This window comes from Aythya marila, assembly GCF_965140915.1.
Source record: "Aythya marila genome assembly, chromosome: 1".
Taxonomy (NCBI): Eukaryota; Metazoa; Chordata; class Aves; order Anseriformes; family Anatidae; genus Aythya; species Aythya marila.
The window spans coordinates 83,390,124-83,402,140 of NC_139042.1; the positions used below are offsets into that span (position 1 = coordinate 83,390,124).

The following is a 12,017-nucleotide window of genomic DNA, read 5'->3' on the forward strand; positions in this document are numbered from 1 at the left end:
TGCTCGGGGCTGAGCAAACCAAGGGGCCTCAGCTGCTCCTCATACATCGTGCCCTCCAGACCCTTCACCATCTTTGTGGACCTCCTTTGGATGCTCTCTAATAGCTTTATGTCCCTTTTTATACTGTGGTGCCCCAAACTGCACACAGAGCTCAGGGTGAGGCCGCAGCAGCACAGAGCAGAAATGTTCACTCCCCTTGAGCTAGCCATGCAGTGCCTGATGCATCTGGGGTATGGTTGGCCCTTCTGGCTGCCAGAACACACTGTGCTGACTCACGTTCATCATTATTTTTTTATCATTATTTTTTATCATTTTTCATCATTATATCTTTTCAAAACTTAGATATTTTGTGCTTTTTCAGGATTCAGAACTGCAGAAGCTAATTCTGTATATTTAAGCAGTCTAAAAGGCATTTTTTTTTAATAAACATGGTAGTACTGTAATTTGTCTGTGAAAGGCATTAGAAAGGTTTGTGTTATGTTGGAATTTGCTATAACAGTATACGTGAAAATTCTGAGGCCCAAGGAGTCCTGTGTAGAATAATAAATGAGTATCTGTAAGTCTTTTTTAACTGGGATGCTTTCAGCTGCTCAAGTTTTGTCTTGCTGTTATTTTCTGTGTCTCTAAACTTCAGAGTAGATACAGAGAAAAAGCTAGTAAATGGAAAGAAGAGCTATCTCTTGATGCCTCTCATCCATAAAACCATTTCTTGCAAAACCAACGTGTTTCTCAGACCTCAGAAAGAATAAAGAGAAACTCAAATCTCAAGTTTTTCATGTGAGAGTGCTGGGAGGTGGCTGATACTGTAGATGTGAACTGGAGAGGACATAAAAAGCAATCTAAGGGGGTCAAACTCAATTGGAGGCAGTAACAAACCTTTCTATTTTTCTCAGAAAGGTACCTGTACCTTGATATGTGTGTGAGGTGCCGGTGAGGATGAAGTCTAAGCACATGAATGAACAAAAATCAGATTGAGGCAGTCAGAAACTGAGCATTTAAAATGAGAGAATGTCTTTGGCACATAAAAGGGTAAGCTGTAGGAAGGTAAAAGTGCCTTCAGTTGTACCAAAGAAAGAAGCACCCAAAAATGTATGTTGGGAGTCAGAGGGGAAGTGAAGGTGGCTACTCAAAAAAAAAGTTGATTTTGAACTTCTTTTACCAAGTGACTTTTTAATCTTCTGGCACTAACAAGTCTAAAATTTGCTGTGACAGCCCTATGTCTGTTTTTTGTTCCCTGTAACAGGTCGTGACAATGCATGTGAGAAGACTTCATACATGTTTCTGCGGAAAGAACTTCCTGTGCGGCTAGCTAACACCATGAGAGAAGTCAATTTGTTGCCTGATAACTTACTTAACAGGCCTTCAGTTGGGCTAGTGCAGAGTTGGTAAGTTGGTATTTTTAAAATAGATTGAGAAATTAGTGTAAAACTGACACTATATATGGTGCTTTACTTGCAATTTTTTTTCTTCCATTGTATGTTTAGTGCTGTAGTATGGGTCTTGGAGATAAGAATTTGTAAGTTAGTATTTTGAATAAAAACATACAGTTGTCTCCCAGGTAATTAGAAATGATTGATAACTCTAAAAAGCTATCTTTTTTTTTTTTTTTTTTTTTTTTTTTAATAAATCCTTACTGTATTATACCCATGACTTAAAATAGCTTGTTCTTTCCTATTAATTTTCTTTTGTCAAAAATACTGAAAACAAAATTAAACTTTGCATGTTCTTCTCATTAATAAGTTTTTGACAATAAAAACTGGTGTTCAGTGGAAATTATGGAACGGGATAAAATTCTGTTGTTATCCACTAAGTAACATTCTCTTATTAATAATTGTGCATTATACTTAAGTAGTGTTTAACTGGGCTGATGCTAAATGCTGCCATCTTCTCCACAGTAATTCATTTCTAATCTACTTGCACATTGGGTGTGTTTTGGAGACTACTGCCTTTTATGTATTAAGTGCTAAAAAGCTGCTGCTGTTCATAGGGTATTGATTGTTTCTTCCCCTATGAATACTTGATTCAAAGAATTTCTTTAAAAATACAGCAAAGTTCCCTTTGTGAATAACCACTTATCTACTAGGTACATGAGTTGCAATTCATGTTGTTAGATTTTGTGAGTTTCAGTCAGCCCTTGAGCCAAGAAACTCTGCACTGACTTGACTGTATGTTGACTGCTGGGCACAGTCTCATATTTACCAAACTTCAGACTTAGAAAGTGTAAAGTAGGATATGTGTTATTGTATAATCTGATTTAAATGTGTTTGCCTGTGAGAGGTCTGATGACTACTTCAAACATAGCGATTAAGTGCTTCAAATAAATGTAAATGCTGTGGAGCCCCACAATAGCAATTACTTTTGTGGCTAAGTGGCAGCTTGCAGGATCTGAGGTTTGTATCCATTGGATGTTACCGGATGCTGTTGTACTAAGTAGAAAAGAATGGATGATATTCAGGCCTTTCAGGCTTTTCTGATCTAGATTACTTGTGAAGCTGTCTTAGTGGGATACAGACAGATGAACACAGAAAAGGAAATAATTTTTCTTTGGTGACTATAGAGTATAATTCTTCTAGTCCATCAGTATGTTCTATGGCATATGCTTCCACCCTGCTTGTGCAGGTCTAGCAAAGGAGTTGAATAGGTGTTTAGCGTGGGTGACCGCTTCAGAATTTTTGGTTAGATCTTTGAGGACTTCAAGTAAGATTATGGCTACAGTAGATAGGGCTTAATTAAACCTGGAGCTCTTTGGAATATATGACTGTAATGTACTTGTCTAAATCATACCTTTAGGGTGACAATGGTGCACAATATCCCAGCTGTAGAGTGATAGTTTTCTGTTAAATGGGCCAAAAGACAATCAGTAGAGTTAATGTGATGAACAGATTCAAACAGATATCTGACTCAGAGTGTTCCTCTGATTTTGATCCTCAGTTAAATAAGAGCGTTTGTGGAAAGGAATATCTTCTTAAGATTATTTGAGAATATATTTGTGATTTTATATCAGAATTACTAAGATAATTATAGAATGTTGTTTTTCTGATTTATAGATCTGGACTTTAAAGAGTTTATTTCCTATTTCCCCGCTTGGAGTTTTTTGTTTTGTTTTGTTTTGTTTGTTTTTAAAATGTTTACCTGTAGATTAAAATTCCTGTTAATATACCAGTTAGGAATCTTGGGCAAAATGTAATCTATAAGTTAGGTCTTAAATAAATAAACTAAAATAAACTTAGGTTTGAGTGACCAAGACTATTAGTCAGTTTTGAAGATAGCAAGTTTTGAGACATACAGTGTTTTAACCTAAGCCTTAGACATACCTAGAGAGAGATAGCTAAATCTTAGTAAAACATGAATTCAGCTGTTCAGCTGCTTTGTGAACTTCTAAAATTGAGAAATCTCTTGATGCACTTATTGCATACTTACATGTAGACTCTTTTGGATCAGATTTTACAGTCCTTTATTTTTAGTATGTCATAGGTTTAGAAAGCTTGATGGTTTATTAATATGCAAGCCAAAAAAATGTATGTTTGCCACAAGTGAGCAAATACATCTTGTAATACATTATTCACTTTAATCTTTATAATTGCTAATTTCTTGTAAGTAGATAGGGTTTACTTAAATAAATGTGGAGCTCTTTGGAATATATGACTGTAACATACTTGTCTAAATCATACCTTTTGCATGACAGTGATGAACAATATCTCTGCTATAGGCTGATAGTTTTCTATCTAGCCACCAACATAATGTGGTAGTATAAATAAATCACAATTACAATAGAGCCTTACGGTTTTATGTGTTTATGACAAGACACCAAATTAGCTGGAGCATTAAAATGCAAGTTTCCAGTGTATTTCTTAACGTCAACCTGCCAAATAATTCAAAAGGCTCTTAATCCTTGTAGTAGGTTTTATTATTCTTTTAAAGTAGCGTAAGGTGGCTATAGATGGAATTTAGGTTTGGTGGAGTAAGAAAACAAATTAGCCTCACCTACTGTTCAGCATGGATTCTTTCCTGTCCATCTTCTATCCAGCCAGTCAGAAACATTTGGGATTGCATGAATTTCAGTCTTTTACAGGTCCCTTGGGAAGCAGTCTCCGCCTGACTCTTCTGAGAATATGCTCCCTGCTGCAGGCAAGCCCTGTTCTTTCAGTTTTCTAATCCATTTCCATGGTCGTGCTGTAGGCACTTCGCTTCCTGTACCACACCTTGTCTGCACTGTGTAACAGGAGTTTTACAACTGATTGCTTGATTGCTCTCAGGAAAAGTGCTGTCTGTCTTCCTCCTTTCTGGATTCCTTAGCCTGATGTATGTGGCAATGAGGATAAGCAAGACAGCTGTCCTTCCTTTGTTCTGTTTGGCTACTCATTTTCAAATCAAGCTGGCATTACGCACACGGTGAATTACAAACAACAAACCGAGTTTTGAATTTCAATCTGCACAAAGCTAAAGCGTTATCCCAGACCCAGTTAGAATTTATAACACTGTGTGCACATATGTTTTGCATGAATTAGCAAGAGAAGGAAGAAAATGAATGAAAATAATGATAATTCTTGTAATGTGTTTTGGCTGCAAAGTGGAGTGATTCCAAATAACAAATCAACAAGCAGCATGGTAGGGATCCGCAGCTTATTTTAGTTACTCAAAATTAATGGCCAACTTCCCTACTAAAGAAGAGGGCCTTTTTATAGGTCAGCTTTGAGAGGGCACTCTATCTCAAATTTAGGTAGAATACGCAGAATATGGAGTGTGTGGCAGAACTGCCTAATAAAGGACATGATCACTAATGCGATGTGGAGAAGATAGTTATGATAAAACCAACGGTTAAGGTCAGGGCTTATAAAATACCAAAAGTAACTGTGAAGCTGTCACAGTGAACTGCTCCTCTGCCATACCTGTAATTCCTATTTTAATTAATCCTGATTTTTCTCTACTCTAGTACTTTCTTGGAAAGGAATATGAATTTCCATTTATCTTCTTGGAAAGATACACTAGAGAAATCATTAGCCTGGGGATTAATAATTGTGTTCCTCCATTTTTTTTTTTTATATTCAGACTGTGCTAACAAATTTGTGTTACCATGGAAATGTATTTTATCAGTGCTTGGGTGTTAGAGATTGTAAAGGAAAATCTTACTGAAATACACGTGGGGAAAAAGTAAAGGCATCTTGCATCCAGTCCCACCTTTTTTTTTTTTTAGTTAAAATTTGGAGTTGGCATTATGGGCATTTACAGTGATCTTGTGTATGAAATGTACCATTCTGGAATTACTGCATTTGGCAGACTGACAAGAATTCAGTCTACCTTGTGGCAATTAACAGAAGAACAAGGCTAGAGTGCTTGAAAACCAAGAGCTTGCCCAGTGAGTTGTGGTGGATTGTGCTAAAGAATTAAGGACCGGAAAGACAACAGATTTGAAGGGCATGGGCTTTGATTTCTGCTTTCGATGACTCACTGAAAGTAGCAAAATATAACCGACAATTAATTTATTTTTTGTAGATTTGTGTTCTGTGTTGTTCTATTAATTTGCTAATAGTATAGCAAAATTTATGTGAACTGTGTTTAAAACATGGCCAGTTCAGCTTTCCCGTGCTTGGTAAATCCTGTAGTTACCACCTTTATGCATTCTTCACACACGCTAACTGACATAGGAGTATACTGCATGGCTGACTCTGTGCTGATAGGTAAACTGTCCTATTGGCTGTTGTTAAGACAGTGTTGTGAGTTATTTATTACAGTTCATCAGGGCTATAAATTTGCTTTTAAACAAATTTTTTACTTTCTTAGTTTCTCCAGTTTGTGGCTGTTTGGGGAGGAGTAAGGAATGAAAGGATGCAAGCAGTTTGAAAAATTGTAAATTGCAACTAAAAAAAGAATGTATGGCACTTGCAGTTCTCAGTTTTTATTAGGAAACTTGGGCTAATACACAGGGTATTACAGCATCCCAGATTGGATGTTGGATAATCTGTAAGCATTGTACAGTGGGTTAGATTTGTTTAACTTCAGGTTATGTGTTTTCCAGCTTAATTTATTCTATGGTTTGGAAGAAATAGAGTGATGACATCTGAATAACTTCAATTTGAAGTTAATAACCTTTCTTCTGAACTGGTGTCTCTAACTTGCTGGATACAGTGCTTGTGCTAATGAACGTGGCTTTCTAAAGTAATATCAATTTACTTCAGAATCAGAAAGAGACATCTAAATACTGTTGCTAACCCTATATAAAGGAATAGCGTTGCCTATTTCCATTGTTTCTCCATCACCACAATGATTAAATACAAACCACTATTAGTATGTTGATAAATTTCCTTAGTGTAGAGCATTTTGTTTGTTTGATTTTCCTTTTTTTCAGAAACTCCCAGTTCCTCAGTGGTGCTGTGTTGAGCCTGCAGCATAATGACCTCAAAGCTGTTCTGCCTGCTGGTTCCACTGGCGGCTGGTGACCATGTTTGGCAGCTTTTTTCTGGTTGAGACCTGCTTTAGTCTTTTTCTGACTGAGACAGTTTTCTGCACAATTACTTGCCCCATTAGAGGGGAGAAACACTTGGCTTGCCCCTGCCTGTTACTCTAGTTGAAGTGCTGATCATTCAACACAGGAGTAGTTGACTACTCCAGGGGCAGCAGTCTGCAGACCAACGTGGCAGTAAGCAAATAAAATGTACACATCTCAGTGCAGCACACCAGTAGTAGCGGGCAGCCAGTCAAATCCAAACAGCATAAAAATCAGGTATCAGCTACATTCGGTACCAGAAATATTAATTGCTGTGTTACACACAGCATCAGCACAGAACTGCTGATGTTCAAGATCTCTGGTCAGAGTTCTCTAGTAAAAAGTACATGCTGCATTGCTGCTTAAATGTGGCTGTTATCCTGTATCTTCAGAAGCAGGGCATTCAGGATATTGTATGATGGCAGGGGTCAGCAGCTTCCAAATAACCTTCTCTAACTTACTGTGCCACCAGAGAAACTGTCACCTCTCTGATGCAGACTTATTGAAGCATCTTCCATATGGGAAAAGCCTGAGAGCACTGTATATGACTTTGGAGATATTCAGAAAGATGTCTGGACTGTTCAGTCTGGAGAAGAAAAGGCTCAGAGGGGTGAATAATATCAGTGTGTATAAATACTTCATGGGAGAGAATGATGACAAGGGATCCAGGCTCTTTTTAGTAGATCACAGTGACAGGACAAGAGGCAATGGACACGAGTTAAAGCCCACAAAATTTCATCTGAACAGAAGAAAAAAACCTTTTACACAGTGAAGGTGGTCAAACACCACAAAAAGGTTGCCCAGAGAGGATGTGGAAGGTACATCTGTGGAGTTACTCAAAACTCAACCAGACATACAGTCTACGACAGTCTGCTCTAGCTGACTGTGCTTGAGCGCAGGGGTTGGACTAGAAGATCTCAAGATCCCTTCCAACCTCAAAGATTCTGTGATTTCCTCGGGAAGCTGAGTCGGAACCCTACATGTCCTGGGAGGTAGAAAGAACTATTGTTGAAAAATATGAAAAAGCATATACTGAAGGTGTGGGGAAAATGGAAAGGTTGAGGAGGAGAAATACAGGCCTCCATAAAACAAGGAGGATGGCAACATAAATTGAAGCAGGAAGGGAAAGAATTTCAAGCCAGGAAGAAGACTTGAAAGGATAAGGAGTGGAGGGGTGGTTGTTGGCAGACTTGGTGATGCATATGGACCTTTGTATAACATGAGAAACATGTATTGTGCTCTGCTTGTGCTAGAGCATGGGTTCAGAGCTTGGATGCTACTCCTGGGTTCAGGTCATGATGGCTGTCTTGTCTTCAACACATTTGGTGCTCATCTACAGCAGCTCCTAGTGTAGTTTCTTCTGAGAAGAACCTGATTTCTAGTGCCAAAACCACTTTGCAAATGTAAGGAGTGTTGGTTAAGGGAGGATTATTGGGGAATTCATTTCAAAACAGTACTTTCTGTAAACTGGTGTAAATTTGGGTGCCAATGGAGACAGTCATTGAGTACCAAGAGATCAACCTTTGTTCGAGGAACAGAAGATGACTGCTTCACAGTAATCAGGCAGGTCTTTTCTGGGTAGATTGCTTTTCAGTGTAGAATCAAATATTTTGCCTTTTCCCTCCACGCCAACAGATTTAAGATAGCAAATACTTAATTACAAAGGAAGGTCTGAGCTTTCTTTGATATATTACAACCCATAGCATGAGGGAATTATTCCAGCCTAACAGTGGTGGTGGTCTCCTTGACTGAGTCTAGATATGTGGCTTTTTTCATTCCTAAATAAAGTGGCAAGAAAAAGCTGCCCCATGAATGTCCTTTTCTCTGTATACCCAGCAAAAGTCCAGAAATCAGTTTTCTCTTTGATACAACCATGGGTTGGATGACTTGGGTATACTCTGACCATCAGTCATGGAAACTGTGAAAGTGGTAACAAAGCCTGCCTGCAAAGGGTCATATATTCACTAGAGCTACAGGAAATCGGTCAAGGGAATAGGTGTAAACGTTCCTTCTGCATGAGATTGCCAGGTTTGGCAAGGAGTCAGAAGCTGATCTTCTGAAATTCTGAAACACTGCACAGAACCTAAGCCCTGAATTGCCTCCTTGCCCTGTCTGATACTCCCTCGTCTTTCCTTTCAGAGGTACTTTACTGGTTAATACTGTGTTTTGCTAATTGTAATTATATCTCTTTTTTTCGTTCTTTACACATGATTAAGCTGATTGACATTGGTTTGTATGAGGAAGATGATGTTGAAGAAAATGCCTTAAAAACAAAGGAGCGAGGGTGCTCATAGATTTGTTCCCTGTTAGGTTTCACAGATGAAGCAGCAGAGCTCTGAAAGTAAAGCAGCTTTTCTCCAGTGAGAATAAAAGGGGAGGGCATTTGAGGACGCATTCTCAAAGGAGATGAATTCTCATTCTCTCTTTCAGAAACCCAGTCCCTCTTCCAGCTGACTGTCCTGATGATTCTTTCCCTGCCTGTCTGTCCTCACATAGCTCTACCTATGCAGGGACCTTACAGACTGTTCAGTGTCTGTCAAACTTCTGAGTGTTGCACTTCTCGGGATTGCATCTTCAGTGGGCTTTGGCTCCACCAAGTTACTGTCTGTTCCCAAAGTGATCCTAGACAGTTTCTTGAATTTGTGGGAGCAGGTGTGGTGGTGGTTCTGAACTGATACTTTTCTCCTAGTGGTGTAAAAGAATGGGCTCTAGAAAATGCAGTGCTAGACACATCAGCTACCTGCTGAACTTGTAACTGTTTGGGGGATTTCTGTACTCACGTGTGGTGGTTGTAGTAGGCTGAAAACGCACAATGTGGCAGGAGTTAATGTTACTGTGCCGACCGTGTTGGAAATACTACTCTGTGGAAAAGTCCTTACTGTAGCCGAGGCTAAGATCAATTCAATTGAACAGTGCAGGACTGCTTCCAGAAGTTTAGCGTGTTTTCCATGGGCAAACTCATTTCCTAACAGTGTTCTGCATGATAACCTTATCACAGACTTGGAGACTGGCTGAGGCTGGCAGGGACCCCTGGAGGTCACCTCCAAGCCCTGCCCAAGCAGGGCCACCCAGAGCAGGCTGCCCAGGGCCATGCCCGGGCGGCTTTTGGAGATCTCCCAGGAGGAGACCCCACAGCCTCTGTGGGCAGCCTGTCACCTGCACAGCACAGAAGTGCTTCCTGATCTGCTCCTGTTTGTGCCCACTGCCTCTTGTCCTGGCGCTGGGCACCACTGAAAAGAGCCTGGCTCCGTCCTCTGCACCCTCCCTGTCCCTTGTCACTCCGGTTGCGTGTTTTGTCCCCTGTGTGTAGACTTCTGCAAGACTACAGTCATCATCCACAAGTAGATTTTCAAAGACTGCTTGTGCTGTGGTGTGGAAATAGGGTAATGTTCAGTTCCGAACACTCAACAGAACTGATCTCGGCTTTGTTGCTGTACAGGGCCTGGCTGGGACGGAGTCACCTTCTGCATAGTGCCGTGAATTTGTGACTGAAGCGGTGTTGGTGACGCCAGTGTTTTGGTTGTGGCTGAGCAGGGCTTGTACAATGACAAGGCTGTCTTATACGGCCCACAGTGCTCTGCCCCCGACCCTGGCGAGTAGGTTGGGGGTGGGCAGGAGATGGGGAGGGGACACAGCTGATCTGAGGTGTCCAGAGGGAACTTGAGCATTACAATATGCCATTGGCCTTAGGAGTAGAAGCTTAAAGAAAGGAGGAAACAATCACTGCGTGCTGGGGCCCTGCATCCCGGGATGTGGCTGGACATCTGCCTGCCCCTGGGAAGTAGTGAATTGGTTCTTTTTGCTTTGCACTTGCAGCCTTTATTTTCCTATGAAAATGTCATTATCTTGACCTGCGAGTCTTCTCACCTTCCTTCTGGTCCTGCACCAACATCAGGCAAGGAGAGTGTGGGTGTTTGGCTGCTGGCTGGGGTCAGCCCAATGCCAGGAGCCTGTTCCCCGTCGTAAATCACTGCTCTTCATCACTTCTGTTGCAACTGCTTGTCTGTTGTTCCTGTCCCTTGGCCCCAGTGCTGCTGATACAGAGTGACAGCCCTGGCATTACTTAAAACATTTTGGCTACATTTCATATCTAACTTTGAATGTTAAGGTCACTAGTAAAAGCTTTCGAAACATATTGTTACCACTTTTCTTAAGCTTTCTGTTTGCTTAGAAATATTATTGCTTCTAATATTGCTTTCAATTTTTTTTTTTTTTCCTGGAATACCCAATATTCTGTAGGTTGGTGAGGCTAACTTTCTAATGGGATTGAGCTGCATTATGCTCTTACTAGGTTCTCTTTCTAATGCTTGGCATTATAATCTGACACTCACTTGGAAATAACGCTGAAATAAGCCCTACCTTTTATGTGGGGGATTCAGACCAAGAAAAACCCACATTTCTTTTAGCTGTAAAGCTACATCTGTATTACTTAGCATACCTGCTTCAGGCCAAGTGTTGTGGGGTGGTGATGTTTATCCTGGTGTTGGGTGAGTTTCCTGCAGAGGGCTGGCCACGTTCATGTCAAGTGAATGGTGCTTTGCCTTAAATCTTCTTGGAGGCCTGTGTGGTACCTCTGTGGCTCTAAGCCTCAGTAGTTATTTTGTTTGTGTTGGATGTCTGAACTAAAAGCTATGATTCATTTTCCTGAGTTTTGGACTGTAGGGACATAAATGATAGTTTTTAAGTGAACATGATACATTCTTTTGAGTTTTAAGAATATTGTAGTTGCTTTGTTACAGTGTTGCTCCTCATTATAGCTTTTGCAGACATCTGTGCTACACTACTGTTGTTTCAGATGAGGTTGTATCCTTAAGACTTAAAGCTAAATTACTTCTGATTTTTTTTTTTTTATAAGTATTTTAACTCTTTCTTTATCATCTTTGCTTGTTTCAGGTATATGCAGAGCTTTCTTGAGCTTTTAGAATACGAAAATAAAAGTCCTGAGGATCCTCATGTTCTGGATGAGTGAGTAATCTATTTCTTTGCGACAATTTTTAATTTTTGTTAACCATAGAATAGTAGCAATCTCATTTGTAATGTAGAATTCATGTAGCTAAAGCCAAATTTGTAACCAGGAGCTGAATACAGGAATCTAAGTGCTTTTAACCAGTGAATTCTAGATTTATGCAGTCTGATAGGCTAAGAAATAGCATGAAATGCTTCCTCCGTGATGTCTGAGACATGTTATTCACTGAGCTCAGTACTCTGTTGTATGTAATGTACATTAACAGGTTGAATACCTTCAAACTGAGGGAAATTTGATGTATCAGTCATTCTTAATTATCTAAAAGGTTTTTAAAAGGACTTCAGGTATTGATGTTCAACTACCTCATTGAATAATATTAGTTATGTTTTGAAAAGCAAGGCATATTTAATTTTCCGTATCAACAAAATAATATGAATGCCGTCAGAATGTTTTCTAAAAATCTTTTCATAAAACACACAGAAAATCATATGCAAGTGAAAAGATAGTGCAGCAGCATGCATGTGCCTCAGAGATTAAAGAAAAAATATGATTAATTCTGTAGATACC

The 12,017-nt window shown here is 39.7% G+C and overlaps 1 protein-coding gene across 1 annotated transcript in view; it reads left to right on the plus strand.

Moving 5' to 3' along the window:
* The window catches only part of PDK3 (pyruvate dehydrogenase kinase 3), a 53,253-nt gene that overhangs the window by 19,123 nt on the left and 22,113 nt on the right, over positions 1-12,017 (plus strand). Inside the window, exons 2-3 of the mRNA XM_082751799.1 lie at positions 1,244-1,385; positions 11,378-11,449. Of these exons, the coding sequence (XP_082607925.1) occupies positions 1,244-1,385; positions 11,378-11,449 (214 nt within the window). The remainder of the gene's footprint in view (positions 1-1,243; positions 1,386-11,377; positions 11,450-12,017) is intronic.